The 21,679-nt window shown below is 49.1% G+C and overlaps 1 protein-coding gene across 3 annotated transcripts in view; it reads left to right on the top strand.

The window, feature by feature from the left end:
* The first annotated feature begins 18,833 nt into the window (after nt 1-18,833).
* Tet3 (tet methylcytosine dioxygenase 3) overlaps nt 18,834-21,679 on the top strand; it is a 96,488-nt gene continuing 93,642 nt past the window's right edge. Inside the window, exons 1-2 of one of the 3 annotated variants that reach the window (XM_052174090.1) lie at nt 18,834-18,933; nt 20,187-20,906. In XM_052174090.1, the coding sequence (XP_052030050.1) occupies nt 20,604-20,906 (303 nt within the window). In that variant the 5' untranslated portion in view covers nt 18,834-18,933; nt 20,187-20,603. Of the gene's footprint in view, nt 18,934-19,207; nt 19,371-20,186; nt 20,907-21,679 lie in introns of those variants that run through there. The other 2 variants (XM_052174091.1, XM_052174096.1) reach the window with 2 other exon arrangements.

Below are 21,679 nucleotides of genomic sequence, written 5' to 3'. Positions count from 1 at the left end.
GCACTCAAGAGGCAGAGGCAGGAGGATCTCTGTGAGTTCAAGGTTAGTTTGCTCCATAGAGTGGATAGCTAGGGTTACAAGGAGAAACCCTGTCTCAAAAAAACAAAACAAAACGAATGAACAAAAACCTAAGAGTATCTTCAAAGTCAGTGCTATCTTATTCTCAAATACTAGCTCTATGGATAAGGAAGTAGTAAGGAATAGACACAGACTAATTTAAGCAACAGAAACCTGAGTGGAAATCCTGGCTGATTCTTCAGTCTGCGCTTCTGTTAAAGCTGTAAGCAACGTAGCTTTACAGGTGGCTCCAGGGATCACAAAAGCCGGACAACAAATGGAGTGGAGAATCAGACTGCCCTTAGAGAGCACGTCTACGCAGGCCTTGCAGAGTGGGGTGGGGGATGCCTGGGGCGGGTGGCAATGCCATTCCAGGCCAAGAGAGTGAGCGGCATGGGCAAAGCAGGAGATAAGAAGGGGCAGTGTGGTCCTGGCAGGGCAGACGCTCATCTCTAGAAGAGAACACAGCAGGCCCAGACAAGAGCTGCTCCTTGCATCGCATGGCGTCTGAACCAGGCAGCCAGTGGTAGCAGGGTTTTCAGTGCAAAGGTTGCCAGCCAGTGTGATGGCTCTTTGGAAAAAGGTGCTTGCCAGCAAACCTGATGACCTGAGTTCGATTCCCAGGACTCATAATAAAAATGGAGAGAATCACCCTCTGCAAATTATCTGCTGGCCTTCACTTTTGCACCCCACCCCCACATCCATGAAAGGGTTCACACATAAGATAAATAAACTCAATGTCTTAAAAGAGTTGGGAGACTGGAGAGATTGCTCAGTGGTTAATGAATGCACTGGTTGCTCTTGCAGAGGACCCAGGTCCAGTTCCCAGCATCTACACGGTGGCTTACAACTACTTAAGTCCAGTTCTAATGGATCTGAGGCTTGCTTCTGATATCTGAGAGAACTGTACTGTATACACATTACACAGAATATATACATAGAGGCAAAATACCACATACACAGAAAAATAAATCTAAAAATAAATAGATAAAAATAAACCAGGACTTGGGCTGCAGGTTTGGGATATACAGTATGAAAAGGACAGGGAGACCGTGAAGTTGGAAAACAGGGCAAACCTGATGTTTTTGTTAGTGCTTCAGAAAGGAGAGACCAGGGCTGGCCACTTATCCATGGCTGCTCCTTGTCTGCCCCCGGCTCTGCTGTGTAGGCCAGAGCAGGCGACTTGGTTTAGAAGGAGCCTGTGAGGTCCCCAGGTCTACCTCACAGAGGCGTGGATATTGAACTTGCTCAGGAGGTGGAGGCCCGGCGAGAGTGCCAGCATTCACTGCCGCTTCCTTCCCGCCTGCTGGCTGGCTGGGTGCCCTGAGCATGCCCTCGGATGACCTGTGTGCTGGGACTGGGTCCATGGCCAGGAGCAGTTGGGTTTAGGCTGAGTTTTGGTGTGTGTGTGTGTGTGTGTGTGTGTGTGTGTGTGTGTGTATGTGTGTGTGTGTGTGAAAGCTGGGACTCTGCTGCTCTAAAAGGCTTTCTGTTTCATCTGTAGACCCTTGCTTCCCCTAGTGTATGGCTGCATGGAATCTGCTCTTTTCAGTTCAGACATAAGGGTGCCAGGTGAGCAGACACACAAAGAAGCAAAGACTGGGGGGTGGGGCTCATAAGGGGTTTCCCCTGATGGGGTTGGAGACATGGCTCAGCAATAAAAAATACTTTTTGAGCCGGGTGGTAGTAGCGGCACATGCCTGTAATCCCAGCACTCTGGGAGGCAGAGGCAGGTGGATTTCTGAGTTTGAGGCCAGCCTGGTCTACAGAGTGAGTTCCAGGACAGCCGGGGCTATACAGAAAAACCCTGTCTCGAAAACAAAAAACCAAAAACCAAAACAAAACAAAACACTTTTTGCTCTTGCAGAGGACCTGGACCCGATTCTTAGCACATACACACAACGGTTCACAATCTTCCAGAACCCCAGGTCCAAAGGATCAGACTCCCCAGGGCACCGGGCATGCATGATGTGCACATAAACACATTTGTAAAACAAAACAAAACTTCTTAAATAAGAGTTTTAAAACCAGAACCACAAAGAGGTCTGATGGTCAGCCAGTGCCCTCCATCCTGTGAGCTGCTTAGCTTCAAACACTGAGATGCACAAAGGTGAAGGTGTGGGGCCTGCACCTCAGCTCTTTGGAAAGTCTGGGTTAAGGCCAGTGTCTTGCAGTCTTCCTGTAAGAAGGGGTTATTTAGGCAACCATCTTTACTAAGGATCTATGCTTAGACGTTCTGTGGATTGTCAACATGAATAATCCATCCTACAATATCTGCTTTTGTCCAGGGTTGATGATTAGTGTGTATCTTTGGAGGCAATCCAGTCTTAGCCACTAATGGGTAAAGAATTGCTACAGGTTTTCTTCTTGATCATATGTGTAGAACTAGCACATTTCTAACTAGCATATTAACTAGATTTATTATTCCCAAAGAAGCTTCCATTGTCCATAACTCTTCCCAGGGTTCTTTGGGAGCCCGTCTGTGGGTCCCTGTAGAGTCTAGTTGTGTTTACCATTCAACAAAGGCATGCCAAATGGTTGTGTTCCAGGCACCGGCGTCTGATGGGTAGCAGGACACATGAATGTCACGAGTAACATTTTTACTTAAAAAAATAAGTGCCTTGTACTTGACTGTACCTTCTCACATGTCTCTCATAATTATTTTTGAAGGCTTTCTAAAATTAAGCTTTCCTTCAAAGCATAGAGAATAAAATGACTGATTGGGAATATTCGGAAAAATGTAACTTAGACAGAAGCAATCTCAAAAGAGGAATTCCTGACACATCTTAAGCTACGGTAAGACACTCTCCCAAGGACATGATTTAGATAAGAATATTTGTTTGAAGCAGTGTTTAAAATGCAAAAGCACATTTTCATGAGAACCAGTTTTGACTCCTGGAAACCAGCCACCTTTCAAAGTAGGAATGACCAAATGGCCTGACCCAACCCAGATCTGTTGGCTTTTGTCCACTGCCATGAGCCCTCTGGCTAGGACTGCCCCAGGCCCCCCTGTGTGTGACAGCACCTGCCTAAGGAAGTCCAGGTTAAATGAAAGTACAAGATCGGCAGCGCTTAAGAAGAAACCCATGTTAGCATGAGTTACCATGTTGCCAAGGACATTCCATTGATCAGAGAGAATTGCTAACACCCAGATTTCCAGACTCTAAACACTTTCTGTGACATTAATACTTTATCTGGTTTATGCTGTCCTTGAATCACAGCTCTTGCAACAAACATTAAACCCTCCCATTTTGTAGACATGTAAACTGAGGCTCAGTTTGGCAGCTCATTTTAAATGAGCCAGAGACGACAACGTCTGGTTGAGCTGGAAAGCAGCTGACTGAAGAAGGGGCCTACATGCCCACCCAACCAGCAGCTGCTCCTGGTTTCTAGCCTGGCTGACATGAGAGACTGTCCCCTAAGCTCAGAACATGGCCAGATGTAACCAAGAACACCATGGGGTAGAGCATTCTAGTTCTTTTGACCAGAATCTGGGGACAGAGACTGTACATTGAGGTTCTGGTAAGTTCCATGTATGAAATCTCAGTCACTCTGTTAGATCAATAAGAATTTGCTTCTTTCTTTATTGAGGAATATTTAAAGGCATTGATGTTCTACTCTTCAATGTGTGTGTGTAAGACTGTGTGCATGTGGTGTATGTGCATGTTCATGTGTTCACATGCATGTATATGCACATGCATGTGTGTATAGAGGCCAGAGGTCAATGCCAGATGACCTCAATAACACTCCATTTTAGTTGTTTTGTTTTGGTCTATTCATTTAGTATTTGAGATATGTAGCTCCATCTGGCCTGGAACTCTCCATATAAACCAGATGGCCTCAACTCAGAGATCTGCCTGCCTCTGCACTGCCCCCAGTCTAGGATCAAAGGCATGTACCACCATACATACCCACCTTCTTCTTGGCTTTTTTTTAAAGATTTATTTTTATTTTGTGTGTGTGTGTGTGTGTGTGTGTATGTGTGTGTAGCATGTAGAGGGTGGGAGTAAATGTGGAGGCCAGAGGACAACTTTGAAGAGTTGGTCCTCTCCTTCCACCTTCACATAGGTACCAGAGATCGAACTCAAGTCCCCAGGTGTGAGCAGCAAGCACCTTTGCCCACTGAGCCATCTCACTGACCCCTTTTATGTGTATGATTGAAAGTGACAGCTCACACAATAAAAATTCCAAGTTTTTTGAAAATATTTTCCTTTTAGAAAAGTTTTTTGTTTTGTTTGTTTTTTGTTTGTTTGTTTGGTTGGTTGGTTGGTTGGTTTGGGGCCAGGCACTGTGGTGCACACCTTTCATGAATTCAGTCATTGTTCAGCCCACAAGGCAGGAGGTCTCAGCTGGTCTTCAATGTACATTCCAGATAAGCAGACTCTCCTGCCAGTGAAGGAATGGACGTGCCAGCAAGAGCAAACAGGCCAAGAAAGAGCAGCTTCCTTCTTCCATGGCTGCCAGCAGAGCCTTAAAGGTGAGTCTTCCGGCCTCAAAAGATCTGGAGTAATCTGCCTGTCTTCTCTACAGGCAGTGGTGGCGCATGCCTGTAATCCCAGCACTTGGGAGGCAGAGGCAGGCAGATTTCTGAGTTCAAGGCCAGCCTGGTCTACAGAGTGAGTTCTAGGACAACCAGGGCTATACAGAGAAACCCTATCTCAAAAAACAAAAAACAACAAACAAACAAAAAAACCACACACAAAATGTGTGTCTTCTCACCTCAAAAGATTCAGATTGAGCTTTGAATCCCAGCACTCAGAGGCAGAGGAGATGAATCTTTAAGTTCAAGGCTAACCTGGTCTATAGAGCTAGTTCCAGGGCAGCCATGGCTATACTATACAAAGAAGGCCTGCCTCAAAAATGAGAGACAGACAGCAAGACACACACATACACACACACACACATACACAGAGAGAGACAGACAGAGAGAGAGAGAGAGAGAGAAGCAGAGATGGAGACACAGACAGAGAGAGAGAGATTCTGAGATTGAATATTGAATTATTGAATTATTGAATGCTGGGATGGTGACATACACCTTTGATCCCAACACTTGGAAGGTAGAGACAGGTGGCTGAGTTCAAGGCCAGCCTAGTCTACAGAGCAAGTTCCAGGACAGAGAAGCCCTGTCTTGAAAAAAAAAAAACCAACAAGATAAAACAAGACAAAACAAAACAACAAAACCCCACAGAATCAACCAACCTGGGCTCAATAGGGGCCCACAAAGACTGAACCGACACCCAGGGAGCCAGCTTTGGATACACCTAAGCCCTCTGCACATATGTTACAGTTGTGTAGCTTGGTATTTGTGTGGGAGTCCAGACAGTGGGAGCAGGGGCTGTCTCTGACTCTGTTGCCTGCCTTTGGAACCCTTTCTTCTTCCTGGGTTGCCTTGTCCCTTCTTAATAGTCTGAGGAAGTGCCTAGTCTTACTGCAACCTGATATGCCATGGGTGATATACGGGGAGGCCTGCTTTTCTGAAGAGAAATGGAGGAAGAGAGAATGGGGAAGAGAAAAGGGAGGTGTGAGGAAGGGGAGACTGGGAGAAAAAGAGGGAGGGGAAACCAGTCAGCACGTAAAAATAGAAAGATTTTTTTTGTATTTGTGTGTGTGTGTGTGTGTGTGTATTTAAGTGCAGGCATCTATGTAAACAATACAAGGATGTCAGAGCCCCTAGGAGCTGGAGTTACAGGTAATTGTGAGTGTCCAGTGTGGGTTCTGGGAATTGAACTCAGGTCTACTGCAAGAGCAGCACTCTAATGGTTGAACCATACTATTTTCTTTCTACAGCTGCTAATGTTTTTCTTTCCCTGGGTATACCATTCATAAGAAGATTATAAACTTGTATATGATTCTGGGAAGTAAGTTAAGAATGCTTAGCAATACCTTAAAAATACTTTATATCATCTAAGTGCCTGCTCTTCCAAGAAAGTGATACATAAAAATCTAGGTCCATGGTTCCTCATGGACAGTCTATTTATAACTCCAAACCCTTAGAAACCCACATGTTCAATGTTAAAGAACAATGAAAAATGTAACAGTTATGGAATATGAATGCATTGGACTATGACAGAGCTATTATATTTTATTAACCATACCTTTAGTGGTCCTTTGTGTTTTTTCTCTGGTGTTCTTTTTCTTCCTACCTGTTAGGTACGTAGTTTCCTATTCATTTGTTCAGCAAATCTTTTATCTTTTAATTTAGGCTGTTGATGTAAAGTAGGATTTGATTGTATACTTAGAAATATCACCTACTCAGGTGACTAGCCAGCCCATTTTCTTCTGTGGATCTGACTGAATCGGTGCCTGCTTAAATGGAGACAGTTTGTTTGGTCAGATTGTTAAGTAAGATTGTATGGCTCTGGACAAAGAAACAGTTTGTCTCCTTCAGTAACCCAACTGGGAATGATCAAAACAGCATTACTTTAACAATATACATTCCTTAACCATGGCACACAGAATAATGTAAAACCACATTGGTACTCCTGGCCTTTGTAGAGCCAAACATTTGACAAAGTAAACAATTTGGCACCAAAGACTGCCCCACCTCTACGTTAACATAATGCAACTCTGTCTCTAGTCTAAGTTTAAAAATAAGGTGGGGTCTGGGGAGATGGCTCAATGGGTAAAGTGCTCGCTATGCAAGCGTGAGCACCTGTGTTGGGACCCACAGCACCCGTGTGAAAAGCTCAGCGTGGGTGCACCTGGAATCCCTGACCTAGGAGCCAGAGACAAGAGGCTCTCCAGATTCGCCTGGCTAGGTACGCTAGCCAATCAGTGAATTCCAGGTTTAGGAAGAGACCCTGTCTTGAGCAGGGTGATTGACTGGATGTAGTTGTACCCTCCACATAAAGAAACTGTGTTTTATCTGATGTTCGAATTCAACTGAATGTCTTTTATTTTTATTTGCTACATCTAACAACCCTAGTCCTGAAGTTGTTGCCTGTGTTGACACCAGTGCCAACACCCAAGAAGTGCCAGGAAGCTACCTGGCACCATCATAAAGCAGTACCCCTGCGTGCCTCCAGACAGGTTCGTGGCCAAGGGCAGCCTCCTTCTTTTGCCCCAGGAGCTTTTCTGAGCCTGCGCTGCATTTCCTGTCACAGAAGTGAGCAGAACTTCTCCCCCAAGCCCTGCAACCAGGCCCCAGCTAAGCTTTTTTTTTTTTTTTTTTGGACATTTTCCTCCTAGCAGCCATGAGGTTCCTTGTAGGTCTGTGGATCTGGGCAGGACCTGTCGACTGGCAGTCCTGTGAGTGTGGCCCACTGCATGGTACTGTTGGGTAGCAGGTCTCTTTACCTCTCCTGTGGCCTCTTCACGCCTTTGACACTCTTGCTTCTTCTCTTACAGATTTTGGTTCATTAGTAATTCTATGCTTTCCCACAAGGTAACATTAAAATTCACATCGTATTGTAGTCTGGAGTTGCAGTGGGTCATAGCCTAGTCTTGCCACCATTAATCCAGTCCTATAGAAGACATGAGTAGACCTGGCAATGTGGGCTGGTGACATCCCTCCCTGAATGTCACCTCGGCTCAGAATGATCAGATCACTGTTCTCCCAGGGACAGTGCTAGCAAGGCATTAGTGTGAGCACTTTTAGTTTGTTTCTTTGTTTGTTTTGAGACATGTATATATCTATGTATCTATGTAGCTGTGTAGCCCTGGCTGTCCTGGAACTCACTCTGTAGACCAAGCTGGCCTTGAAATCAGAAATCCACCTGCTTCTGCCTCCCAAGTGCTGGGATTAAAGGCATTCGCCACCACTGCCCGGCTGACACCAGGCTCGCCTTGAATGCAAAAATCCACCTGCCTCTGCCTTCCAAGTGCTGGGATTATGGGTCTGCACCACCACAGCTGGTGATGTAAACACTTTTGGAAGTTTGCCTCCCAATTCAGTGAGGAAGGCCCATGTTCTTTCGGTTCCCAACTAGCATTTTCATGCCTGGGATGTGAGGGAGAAACCTGAAGGCTGTCGTAGATCTAATTCAGCTGATCAACACTGTTGGAGCGTGCTGGTCCTGCTGCAAGCTCTCAGTTAGGACCTCTACTTCGAATCTGTGGCCCATACTGAAACTAATCTGAAACTAATTCCTGTCTGATGCCTTGCCTCCCAGACTCAGGAGGACTGCCCTGCTGATACCCAAAAGTCCAGAATCAAAGGCATTTCAATCCTTGTCTAGGAGGTGGGAAATCACAGAGTGAAAGGAACAGAGCCAGGCTGGGATGCGAAGAGGAGAGAGTTTAAAAGAGGGTCAAGCCCCGGGCAGCTTACAGTGAGGCAATAGAACCTCATTTTGGTTGTCTATAAAAAGGAGGCACTCACCTCACCTCACACCCAGCACCTGGCCATCAAGTATTACCAAATCTTTAAGTAATACACAATGTTTTCACTGATTATTGATATGTAAATGCTGGTTGTCATGGTTACATATGGTTAAAACTTTGTAAGGTCATTTCTCTGTGAAGTTTGAAGTGGAGTCAAGGGATTAGCTCAGGATGGTAGGGAGGAACAGTTGAGTGCCTACTGTATACCAAGGTCTGAGAGAGGGCTTTCTCACAGGTGGTACATTTGGTCACCCTGCTATGATGTATCATCAGTGCTATCTTTGCAGATGCTAGTGGGGTATGACTTACATCACACGGCCACAAACTAATACCTCAGGATGGGAACTGGGACATCTCAGGGAAGTCGTGTATAGGAGAAGGGTGAGTGCATAGGCGGGCATGCCAGCTGAATGGACAGCATGTGTCCCCTAGGGGCTCTGGGGACTGGTGTCCTGCACTGTGAAGGCCCTGCAAGTGTGGCTCAAAGGAACCTTGGACATAAAACATTGAAATGCTCAAGTCTCAAGACAGACAACAGTCTGCTACTTACAGAACTGGGGCAGAGAAGCCAGATCATGGGAACAAGGAGTTTTTTGTAAATCCCTCACACACAGGCAGGTGAGGGCGGCTCGGCAGCCTACGGTGCTGGCCTGATGATTGGATTGCACCCCACAACACAGAGGATCAGTAAAATTCATCCTCCGACTCCACTCGTGTACCATGGCACACATGTGCCTGTATTTGCACAAGCACACACACACACACACACTTTCTTTTTGTTTTTTGTTTGTTTGCTTTCCGAGACAGGGTTTCTCTGTGTAGCCATGGCAGTCCTGGAACTCACTCTGTATACCAGGCTGGCCTTGAACTCAGAAATCTGCCTGCCTCTGCCTCCCAACACACACACACACACACACACACACACAATCCTTTTTACTCTACCAAGTAAAGACCTAGGATCTATAGTTAGGAATTTTACCTTCTCTTAAAGTTTTGGGTTGTTTTTTTTTTTTTTTTTTTTTTTTTGCTTTTTTTATTTTGTTTTTTGAGACAGGGTCTCTCTGTGCAGCCTTCACTGTCCTGGGATTCACTCTGTAGATCAGGCTGGCCTTGAATTCACAGAGATCTTCCTGCCTCTGCCTCCCAAGTGCTGGGATTAATAGTGTGGGGCAGCACTGTCTAGCTGAATCTCGCCATTTTTATATGGTACATATTGTCTATTCCATTTCTTCTTTTTTTTTTTTAAAGATTTTATTTATTTATTTATTATATGTAAGTACACTGTAGCTGCCTTCAGACACACCAGAAGAGGGCATCAGATCTCATTATGGATGGCTGTGAGCCACCATGTGGTTGCTGGGATTTGAACTCAGGACCTTGGGAAGAGCAGTCAGTGCTCTTAACCGCTGAGCCATCTCTCCAGCCCGTCTATTCCATTTCTTATCACACACACTTCTTCCTTCCTTCCTTCCTTCCTTCCTTCCTTCCTTCCTTCCTTCCTTTCTCTTCTAAGTTTCTTTCATGCATGCATGGAGGTAGGTGGATCAGAAGTTCAGTCATCCACAGTAACCGTAAGTTCAAGGTCAGCCTGAGGTACAAGAGACCCAATCTCAAAAACAACAACAAACCAAACAGAAAAATTCAGACCTTGTTGGAGGGCTCAACATTAATGTTTACCCAGAAGCAGCTCAGAGCACCTGATCCAGCCAGTTTGCCCTCCCTGCATAGGCGTGACCCTCCCTGTACCCGTTCCTTCCCGGATCTGTGTGTGGCCATGTCTCTACCCAGCCTGCCTGGCTCCTCCCTGGGCTTCTGCCCCTTTGACCAGTCAGCCTCTGGGCTGCAGATTTTCTCTGTTCTCTAAACCTTATCTCTTTCCACCCTCTGCTCCACAACTCCCTTTCTTCTCACCTAGATATCTGCTACAGCCTTTGAACCGATTACTCAGCTTCCATCCTGACACCCTACCCTAAAGCAGACACCATCTAGGAGCCAGCAACTTGCTAGGCTGTGGATAGGACCTACAGGGGCAGGCACTCCAGTGATGGGCCTGCTGTGCTCAGACCTGGTCTCAGGACTTGTCCAAGGACGGAAATGCCTCTCCAAAGCCATATTGTTTGAGGTTTAAGCAGGCAAGCCCCCGGTGTCTCACACACCCTGAGCCCTTTTCTTTGCTGTCCACACCTTGATATTGTTCAGCTTTCCCTGTGCCCACTCACCTCTTCCACCATCTTTCCCAGTGGTCCAAATCTCTGGGGCTGGCCTAGTATGAGGAATGAGCATCCATTAGAATGGGAATGTCAGTTATGCATCCTCCAGGAGGGAGCACTGCCCTGGAAAGGATCAGGATGAATCACAGGAACACACTCCTCACTCATCTCTGCAGCAGCCACCAGTGCCATTAACCAAGTAAACGTCCCACGCCTTCAGGCATTCAGCAAGAGTGTACTTACTGAACTTCCTGCTGGGATCTGCATCGGCTGGTGAAGGCAGAGCCATCACTTTGAGCTAAATTTAAGGACCAGTGCCCTATTGCCCTACATCCATGCTCCAGGTTAAAGAAAGATGTTTTTCCACCTGCAGCAGCCTAGGTGACAGTGGAAATAGGGCCCCACTACAATGTACATGTTCTGTGACTGAACTGTAAAAAACTTTGGAAAAATGACGTATCTTTAGAGTGTGTGTGTGTGTGTGTGTGTGTGTGTGTGTCATAGCACTTGTGGAAGTCAGAGTATAATTTTTGAAGGTTTGTTCTCTCCTTCCATTGTGAGGGACCTGGGAATCAAACTCAGATCATCAGATTCGTCAGCAAGTCCCTCTATCCATGGAGCCATCACTCTCACTGGCCCAAACATGTGTGTGTATGTGTGTGTGTGTGAGTGTGTGTGTGTCTGTGAGTGTATGTGTATTGTGTATGTGAGTGTGAGTATGTGTATATGCGTGTGAGTATGTATGTGTGTGAGTGTGTATGTGTGAGTGTGTGTGAGTAGGAGTGTGTGTGAGTGTGTGTGAGTGAGTATGAGTGTAAGTGTGTGTATGAGTGTGTGTATGTGTGTATGTGCGTGTGACTGTGTGTTAGTGTGTCTGTGAGTGTGTGTGTGTGAGTGTGAGTGTGAGTATGAGTTGTGTGAGTATGAGTGTCTATGAGTGTGTATGTGAGTGTGTGTATGAGTGTGTGTATATGTGTGTGTATGTGTGTGTATGTGTGTATGTGCGTGTGACTGTGTGTTAGTGTGTCTGTGAGTGTGTGTGTGTGTGTGTGTGTGTATGGTGGATGTTTATGTGGAGGCTAGAGATGGGCATCAGATGCCTTCATCTATCATTCTACCTTAGTTATTTTTAGGATTAATTTTTTTAATTATATGTATTGGGGGAGGGTGTGTGTGGACAGGTGCCTATGGAGGCCAGAAGAGGATCCCTGGAGCTGGAGTCACAAGTAGTTGTGAGCAGCCAGACAGTGGTGGTGCAGCCTTTACGACTATCACTCACTATGCTGGGGCAGGTGGACCTCTGAGTCCTAAGCTAGCCTGGTCTACAGATGAGTTCTAGGATAGCAAGGCCTACACAGAGAAACTGTCCAAAACAAATGAACAAAAAAATGAATAAACCAACAAGTAGTTGTGAGCAGCCTGAGCAAGGGTGCTGGGAACAGAACTCTGGTCCTCCGAGGAGCTACAAGAGCAGCAAGTGTCTTAGCTGCTGAGCCTTCGCTCCAGACCCTTCGATTTTTTTTTTTTTTTTTTTTGAGCCAGGATCTCTCAGTGAATTTGGAACTCACTGATTGGCTGAGTTTGCTGTTCTGTCTTTGTTCCCAGAGCTGGGGCTATGGATATGTAGTCTTTCTGCATGGTGCTGGGGATCCAGTCAGGTCCCCATGCTGAGCAGTAGGCACAGTACCCATAGAGACATCTTATCCCCCAACCAACATATTTTTCTCATGTAACATCACTGAAATCCAGGGCCTGTTTGCTACTGTAGCATCATATAACTGATCCCTACTAGCAACATAACTGATTCTGTCAATCAAACAGACTGGAGGCACCCAGGTCTTTTTCCATGTTAAGCGTTTGTCAGCCTGGGCTCCTGAGCCAAGGAGAGCCCCTATCCTGCTGAGACCACTCAGATTGGAAGATTTCCAGGTGATTTCACCTCTCTGTTATTCTCCTTGCAATTAACATAGTATATTCTAGTCAAGTCAAATTTAATATGTAGTCACAAAACTTGCTATAAAACACAAAGGCTGGGGCTGGAGAGATGGCTCAGTGGTTAAGAGCACTGGCTGCTCTCACACAGCTGTGTTTGGTTCCTAGCACCCACAGTCTGGCCCACAGCTTCCTGGGACTCCAGCTCTGGACATCCGATTCCCTCCTCTCACCTCCTCAAGCAGCAGACACATAACGTGCATGGAGGCATTCACACATACACATAAAATAAAAATAGGTAAATCAGTTAAAATGAGTTTTCATAAAATAAACCCACAAAGGAAAAGCACAGTCTAGAACTTTACACGTACATGTGATCCATAAGCCCACCAGTGAACCTCACACCCATCCCACGATGTCATAAACCCACCAGTGAACCTCACACCCATCCCACGATGTCATAAACCCACCAGTGAACCTCACACACATCCCACGATGTCATAAACCCACCAGTGAACCTCACACACATCCCATGATGTCATAAACCCATCAGTGAACCTCACACACATCCCACGATGTCATAAACCCACCAGTGAACCTCACACACATCCCATGATGTCATAAACCCACTAGTGAACCTCACACCCATCCCACGATGTCATAAACCCACCAGTGAACCTCACACCCATCCCACGATGTCATAAACCCACCAGTGAACCTCACACACATCCCATGATGTCAGAAACCCACCAGTGAACCTCACATACATCCCACGATGTCATAAATCCACCAGTGAACCTCACGTACATCCCACGATGTCATAAATCCACCAGTGAACCTCACACACATCCCATGATGTCAGAAACCCACCAGTGAATCTCACGTACATCCCACGATGTCATAAATCCACCAGTGAACCTCACGTACATCCCACGATGTCAGAAACCCACCAGTGAACCTCACGTACATCCAACAATGTCATAAACCCACCAGTGAACCTCATGTACATCCCACGATGCCAGAAACCCCACCAGTGAACCTCACGTACATTCCACGATGTTAGAAACCCACCAGTGAACCTCACATATATCCCACGATGTCATAAACCCACCAGTGAACCTCACATACATCCCACGATGTCATAAACTCCACCAGTGAACTTCACATACATCCCATGATGTCAGAAACCCACCAGTGAACCTCACATACATCCCACGATGTCATAAATCCACCAGTGAACCTCACGTACATCCCACGATGTCAGAAACCCACCAGTGAACCTCACATACATCCCACGATGTCATAAACCCACCAGTGAACCTCACGTACATCCCACGATGCCAGAAACCCCACCAGTGAACCTCATGTACATCCCACGATGTCAGAAACCCACCAGTGAACCTCACATACATCCCACGATGTCAGAAACCCACCAGTGAACCTCACACACATCCATCCCATGACTCCATAAAACCAACCAGTGAATTCCCCTTTCTTCAAGAGCTATCCTAGGTGCCACGTCAGCCCTAGTGTGATTAGTAGGAGTCAGCTTATAGAGCAGTTCCTGCTACTCTGTAATCAAATGACTTTGGACCCATTATTCCTTTAAGCCCCAGTAACTTTATCTCTAAAACAATAAAAAGTACCATGCCATACCGAAAGGAAAGTACCATTTTCACAATTTCTGTTGACCCATCCTCACACAGAACAATGTGTGGGGGAGTGGTCTGAAATGGCAAAGCTCTGTGCAAAAGCTAAATGCTGATTAGAGGATTTTGTTTTAACAAATACATGTGCGAAGGCTGGAAAGATGGCTCGATGTTAAGACACTTGCGGCTCTTATAGAGGACTTGATTCTCAGCACCTACAAGGTGGCTCACAGTTGTCTGTAACTCCAGCACTAAGACATACACATAGTGCACATACTTACATGTAGGCAAAATACTCATAAAAATAAATAAATCTTTCAAAAGAAAACAAAACAAAACAAGAAACACACCAGCAAAACCGAATACATGATTAAACACACCCCTAAAACAAAAATACATGACCAATCACATCCCCAAAACCAAATACATGATCAAAGAAGTAACATCCAAGATGAAATAAATTTCCCAACTTGTCCAACCTTGAAAACGAAGCACACCAGATGAGATGGCCCGTGAGATGGCGCAGTGGGTAAAGGCACTTGGTATGTAAGCCTGGGATCCTGAGTTCAATGTCAGAATCAAGATTTAGAAGGAAAAAAAAAGGAGAAGGAGAGAAGCAAGCAAGCCCAGGGCCTGTATCTAAAGCTGCGTTCGCCAAATCAGACACATCACTTAGCGTAGGCGAGGCGAGGGCGCCTCCTCCGAGACTAGTCACATTAGGTATTTGCAGGTCAGCAAGCCCAGCAGTACCGCTTCACTGAACAGTTCCCGATGGTTTCTTTTTAAGTTTTACAGTTTCATTCTATCAGGGGCACCCGTGGCAGGCGCACATGTGAAGTCAGAGGACTACTCTGTGATGTCACTTCCCTCCTTTCACCTTCCTGGGAATGCTAGAAATCAAACTCAGGTCACCGGGCTTGCACATGAGGTGCCTTCCCCCCCCCCCAACCATGTGTCCTCCCCCTCCCCCATCACTTCTTGATCAAGCTACAGAAGAGCACACATCCAGTAATGATGCCTGCCCGTCCCTTCTGCTGCGATCCTAAGTCAACGTCCACTTTACTTCCTTGATGGAACTGAAGCTCACTTACAGTTTAGCCCACATCCAGAAGTCAGCTTACCATCCCTCTAGGCCTTAAGGCTTCGTTTCCTGTCCAGGTCCAGCCTGCCTGGCAGCTCAAGCAGGGTTGGAACACACTTTGCTACAGGAGACTCCACCCTCTTTTGAGGAGAGAGGGCCAGCCAGGCCAGTTCACAAAGGGCAGACCTTGTACTCTCTCCTAAGCATCTCAAGGGCAGACCCTGATCAGGTCCTGAACTTGCTTCCCAGCTGCTTCCTCTAGTCCATTGCTTAGATTTGTCATCAGCGAGGTTGTCAATATGGCTCAGCAGTTAAGGGTGCTTGTCAGTAAATCTGATGACCGGAGTTCAATGCCCAGGACTCCCCAGGTAGAAGCAGAGAATGGCATTCGTGTGCCACATGTATAACACACGCAGTAAGTAAATGCATGGTTTTTTTTTTTTTTTTTTTTAAATTGACAAATGAAAGGTTTGTTAAGAGGTTGCTGGGTCAGGCAGGAAGTTTCCAGTGGAATAGGTTAGGGTGAACAGGAGTGTAACTTTTTAAAGTTCCCAGGAGACAGGGTGCTGCAACTCAAGGTCTGCACAGAGAAGAAGAGTTCTGCTCATCGTCTTCCTCATCTGCTCCTCTGACCTGAGCAGCGTGGGCATAAAGCCACAGCACAGAAGGCTGGAAACCCCAAAGCAGACCCGAGTGAGTGCCTTGGACTTCCTTTGAGGTACGCCTGACGGATCTGGGCAGGCTGGACACTAGTCAGGGAAGAAATCTGGAAGCCTATGGATCCCTAGTGTTTCTGGGGTGCTTCACTGGTTGGCGCTGTTGACCTGTTTCTTCCTTCTTCAACACATGCTGATCTGGTGCTAGGTCTGAGGTGACAGAGGAGAAAGAACAGTGTGGTCCTGGCCCTTCTGAGCTGGTCTGGTGTCTAGAAGGGAAATATGCAAACAGTTATAACACTGATAACAGTTCTCTGGACGGAGTGTGGGTGAAATGGGAGGAACCCTGGCATCTGAGTTACTGGAACCTTCTTGGGAGAATTGGCATTTGTGCCCAGACCTAAAGGGTTTTCAAGAACCTGGAAGAGAGAAGGGGTATGTTGTTGAACTCAGCCCTGAGAGTAAAAAAATGAGCTTTTGCATCAGATGAACTGCACCTGCTTGCAAGAAACCATCCAGATCCAGCTGTTGACTGTTGACATTTCCTCATGGAAGTTGGGGGTGGGGGGTCATTGGTTCCTCGCCTGAGCTTCAAGCCCCTCCTCCCAGCCATTTGTAGTCAAGTTGGCCTTAATTGCAAACAGGAGGTGCTAGAGTATCTAAACTGGTAAAGTTAACAGGCGGGATCTCCTGCTCCGTGACTGTTGAAGTCTTCATTCCTGTTGGTTGAAGTGTGGCTGCTGCTTTGGGGTCCCTCATGTTCCTGCCAGTAACCCCTCAACAATACTTTGTGAGTCCAGTACTCTCTCACAGGGTAAACTTGATAACTGTGCTTTGGTTTGTTGGGACCTTAGAAGGAAGGAGTAAACTTTTATTTCTCAGGGAAGGAATTCTTGAAACAGGGCAAGGATAAAGCAACAGACCTGAGATGTGACGAGATGTGACGTTCCAGAGAGAAAAGTGACTGGGAAGGTTTGCCAGGGAGGTCTCTTGCCAGGCCTGGCTCCTTCCTTTTGGGTGGCTCAATTTATGTCACCAGGCTTGGCTGCTCTTAAGCTGATGTGCCCCAAGGCTCATTCTGATACCTCTTTCCTCTCATACCCTGACCCCTGAGCTCTTCCACGCCTGAGCTTTGCGTATGAACTGGGTAGGCTGGCCTCCTCTGCTTACTCCACGAGGTTGGCCATAGGCATCCCTGTATTCTATCCTGGTGAACCCCACACGCCAGCATCCCATCAGGTTATCTGAGCCAAAGAGTTCCACAAAAGGTGCAGGATAAGTCTTTTAACTGTTGCCGCCAATTACCCAGGCAAATCAGAATTCGCCTGGCCTGCTTCTGATTCCACAACCTGGTAACCAACTGACCTAATGACAATACTTAGCTCACAAAGCTGCTCTATCGTTAGCAGTGAGAACCACTTGTCATTCAGTGAAACCGATATTAAGTACTTTATTTGGATTCTCTTGAGAGATGATGTGTTGTGCCCAGTACAAGGTTGCCAGTGCTAGAGGCAGGTCTGGAAGCCAGACTTCTCTAATGCCCAAGCTATTTTCACCTCACATCCAGCCCGTCTGTCAAATAATAGGCAAACAAAAGGAACATGGTAAGCAGGCGTGTAACCACTTAAGAGACATTAAACATTTTTAATCATTCACCTATGTTTAGTGTGTGTGCAAGTGTGTGTGCATTATGCGTGCCAAGTCCACAACTCTATATTGCCATTTCTACTCTTAACTTCTTTGATTAGAAACTCTTGGGTACTTCCAGAGGCTGTGGTAGGAAGTAGGTGTTGTAGCCATGTTCACCACCAGCGCTCAGCTGACAAGCTGGACTGTGGAACAGGTTGTCAAATATTAGGCGTGCCAGAGGAAGTCCCAGGCAACTCCTGCAGCTTCAGCTAACTGCCTAAGGCTTTCTGGACAGCGAGAGCTGTTTGAGATCAGTTAACCCCACCGCCAGCCACACACCACACCCCTCCCCGCAACACACGCACACACACACACACACAGAGTTGGCAAAAGACTCTTTTTCCAGTTCTGAGATGTTAGGTTCAGTGGATGAGGACGCCTGCCAGGTACCTGCTGGGTGAGCACCGCCCAAACTGGTCCGGTTAGTTCACCCTGTGTCTGTTTCTGCCAGGACTTGCCCTTGTGTAGGGAGGGTACAGACCTACCCTTCTCCACAGCAACCCGGGTAGGTGGAACGCAGCTGTGGGCTTTAGGCTGGCAGTCAGACCACATGGGTGGAGCTGAATCAATCTAACCTGGAATTTCAACTTGGCCAGTAACAACAGGTGAGGGGTGGGGGAGAATCAGCACAGAGAAATGGACAGTTTGGCAAGTTGGAAATACTCCTGTGTCTTGTCCCTCACCCCCTGCCTAGAACACAGCCCAGGGTGTCTTTTTCAAAGTGTTTGCGATATTTAGGCCTCCGTGAGAACTTGGGCCCTCGGAAACTGAGCCCATCCCGAAACTGTCTGGGTTCCTCTCTGCGACGCGCCCCTTCCCTCTCCTCTGGGAGACAGGGCGGGGGTCTGGGATTAGTCTTTGTTTTAGATGCTAAAGAGCCCGAGAACAGCGCTGGGGAGACTGGCGATGGCAGAGCCCTGGGGTCGGCCGAGGCAGGGCGCTCGGCTGTGACCCTCCAGCGGATGCCAAGCAGCGGGCGCTCGTTCTCTGCCCTCGGGCACCACTTCTTGCGGGTCAGGCTGACTCGGTACGCAAACGCGCGATGTCCCCTATTGTCCTGCCTGGGCCTGAGAGGCAGCCGAGGAAGAGAAAGGGGGTCGGTTGGGCTCGGGGCAGCCGGGCGAGCGTGGGGCCGTCCCGAGCACGCAGGGAGTGGCAGGAAGTGGGGACACCCAGGCGGCTGGGCCAAGGGCCTAGCTGGGGAGGTCCGCGCCCCGCCCCGCCCCTCCTCGCCAGCTCGGGCTGCGGGCCCCGCCGGAGGGCAGGAAAGGGCCAGCCCGCGGGGACAGGCGCGACTCTAGGAGGGCCCCGCCGAGAGGCCTGGGGAGGCGCTGCAGGTGCAAAACCCGGGCGGCCCGCGCGCGCCTCGTTCCCTCCCCGGGAACTCCGCTCCTGCGCGGTCCCGGGCCTAGCGGCCAGCCTCGGCGGGACCGCACGTGCGCGCCCTCCCGGGCGGGGGAGTCCCCGGGCGAGCACGTGCCGCGGCGCGCGGGGGGCGGGGAGTCCCGCGGCCGCCTTCATTGCTCCTGCTGCTGCTGCCGCCGCCGCGGCCGCCGCCGCTGCTTCCTTCCTCCTGCGCCGGGCACCCACTGCTCGGCCGGGGCTGGGGCGGGGTGGGGGGGGACTCCGCGCGCGCAGCGATCTTGGCTGGGCTGGGCGCTCCCGCTCCCGGAGGCGCACACCTTGGGCCGTGGCGGTGGCGGTGGCGGCGGTGGCAGCGGCAGGCTGGGAAACTTTGCCCCTTTGTGCGCTCCGCCCCGGAGGCGGCGGGCAGGTCGGTGCAGCCGGTGGCTTTCCGGCTCCGCGGTGGGGGAGGGGCAGCGCGTGGGGGGAGGGGCGGCACGGGGACCGGGGCAAGGCCGTGGTGGGCGCAGCAGGGTAGCCAGCGACCCGGCGAGGAGCTCCGGGTGGCTGTGCGGTGCTGCCGGGTGGGGGTGGCGGGGCGGGGGCTGCGGTGTAGCGGGAGCGGAGCCGCCGAGGCCCCAGAACAAAGGAGCCGGAGCAGCGGCGGCAGTGGCGGCGCGCGCAGCCTGGCCTGTGCCCCAGCGCGCCCCCTCCCCGCACCCCTTGGTGGCGCGGGTCGCCCTTCTCTGTGGCCCGCGGGGCTCCGGCTCCTGGGGCGCGGCGAGGTAGCCGGTGCGGGACTCCCCATGGGCGCGCCCCCCACCTCTAGGCCGCCTGGGGCGCCGTCCGCTCTACTGTGCGAGCCTCTGCAAACTTTATTTTGCAAGCTCTGTTCCCTCGGGGGAAGGTCCTGCGGCCCCCAGTGAGGGGCCGTGTGTGGATTTTAGTGAAACTCACTAGCCAGTAGATGTATGTGTGTGTGAGGGTGGGTGGGTGTGCACAGAGCAACTTTCTCAGAAATCCCACCTTGAGCACCCCCTCATCCTCTTGAATGCCTTGTGCCCCCTCAACCTTCATGGAGGTCCCCTGTACCTCCCTCTGAGGTTTTAAGGAGGACTTCGTTTGACTCAGACCCTGGCTTCCCCCATTTTCTCTCTTCCCAGAAGCAGGAAGAGATAACACGTGAAAGTTGTCCCTCAGCACCGAGTGATGCGCTTCCTCTTTCTGTCTTTTTCCCTCCTCTCAGGCAGCGTAGCCTTCTCCATCATCCTGACCCAGGGAGGGAGAAGTGTCAGGAGGAAACTCCTCACTCTAATCTGCCCCACCACACACCCACTGGCTCACCTCATGCCTGAGCCCCGGGTGGGTGAGGGTGAAGAACCCACCCAGCCAAGATGAAATCTTCCCTGGGGGCTGCCGCCGCCACTGTCTTGCCCCAGATCCTGGGGCCCTGCAGGTGGGAGACTGGTCCTGGAAGGAGCCCTGTGAGCCGGCTGCAGAGGTGAAGAGACTTAAGAAGACCCACCCCATCCCAGAGACGGAAGCTCCTTGCCTTCACCCTTGTAGACTTGTTTAGGAGAGAAGGACCTGTTGGCAGGTGGCAGGAGACTGGACAGTAGTTTAACGTGGCACCTATGCCCCCTTCCCTGGCAACGGCAGCATCATGAGCCAGTTTCAGGTGCCCTTGGCGGTCCAACCAGACCTGTCAGGACTTTATGATTTCCCGCAGGGCCAGGTGATGGTAGGGGGCTTCCAGGGGCCTGGGCTCCCTATGGCTGGGAGTGAGACCCAACTGCGAGGGGGTGGAGATGGGCGAAAGAAAAGGAAACGGTGTGGGACCTGCGATCCCTGCCAACGGCTGGAAAACTGTGGGTCTTGTACCAGCTGCACCAATCGTCGCACACACCAGATCTGCAAACTCCGCAAGTGTGAGGTGCTGAAGAAAAAAGCGGGGCTCCTTAAGGAGGTAAGTGGGCCTCTGCTAGGCTCCTCATCCCTTGCTCGAGGCCATTGTCATCCCGAGGATCTGGTTAAAAAGACTCAGCCAGTTACGCCAGTCCTCCCATTCTCCGTCACTTGCTGTCCTTTGGAGCACAGCCTGCTGTTGGAAGCACAGAGGGTTTCTTTTCAAGACGGTTTGTATGAGAGTGATTTGGTTCCATGCAGTGTGCAGAGCCAGCATTCCCATCTTGGACGTGTACAATTGATTCAGAACAGAGATGTTTAGCTTGAGCTTTGAAAGTTTGTCTTCCCACTCGAAGCCTGAGGTGGATCGCCTGAGGTGGATCGTAAGGTGACTGACGTATTTGCGGCTGTGGTAGCAGTGGAGACTAAGGTGGATGCACTTAGAGTGAAAACTCCACAGCGACAGCTTTGGCGTTTTGCTATCCTGATGGTGGGGATGGGAGGTATTTCTCCTTAAGCCTTTCCTTGGATTTCTGTTTTTGCTTAAACAAGAAAATTAATGATAGACACATGATTGGGGTTTTCAATGGTGTGGGATACTTGCTAATGCCACAGAGACTTTGGCATAGTAGTATTTTGTTGGGTAAGAGGCACTAGATACCAATTTATGACTGAATACTGTGCTTTGAAGTGTTGTGTCAAGGAGAGCTCTCTGCATTCAGGGTAGAAGAGGGAAGACTGGGGGTTTGGGGGTGTGGAGGGGCAGTGACCCTGTATTGGGCTTTTTCCTTCCTACTATAGTGGTGAACAGTCCACACAAGGTTGGTGGCAGCT

The sequence above is a fragment of the Apodemus sylvaticus genome, chromosome 2 (assembly GCF_947179515.1).
Source record: "Apodemus sylvaticus chromosome 2, mApoSyl1.1, whole genome shotgun sequence".
Classification (NCBI taxonomy): Eukaryota; Metazoa; Chordata; class Mammalia; order Rodentia; family Muridae; genus Apodemus; species Apodemus sylvaticus.
The sequence above is the reverse complement of the archived record's forward strand: the minus strand, read 5'-3'. Positions and strand labels throughout refer to the sequence as shown.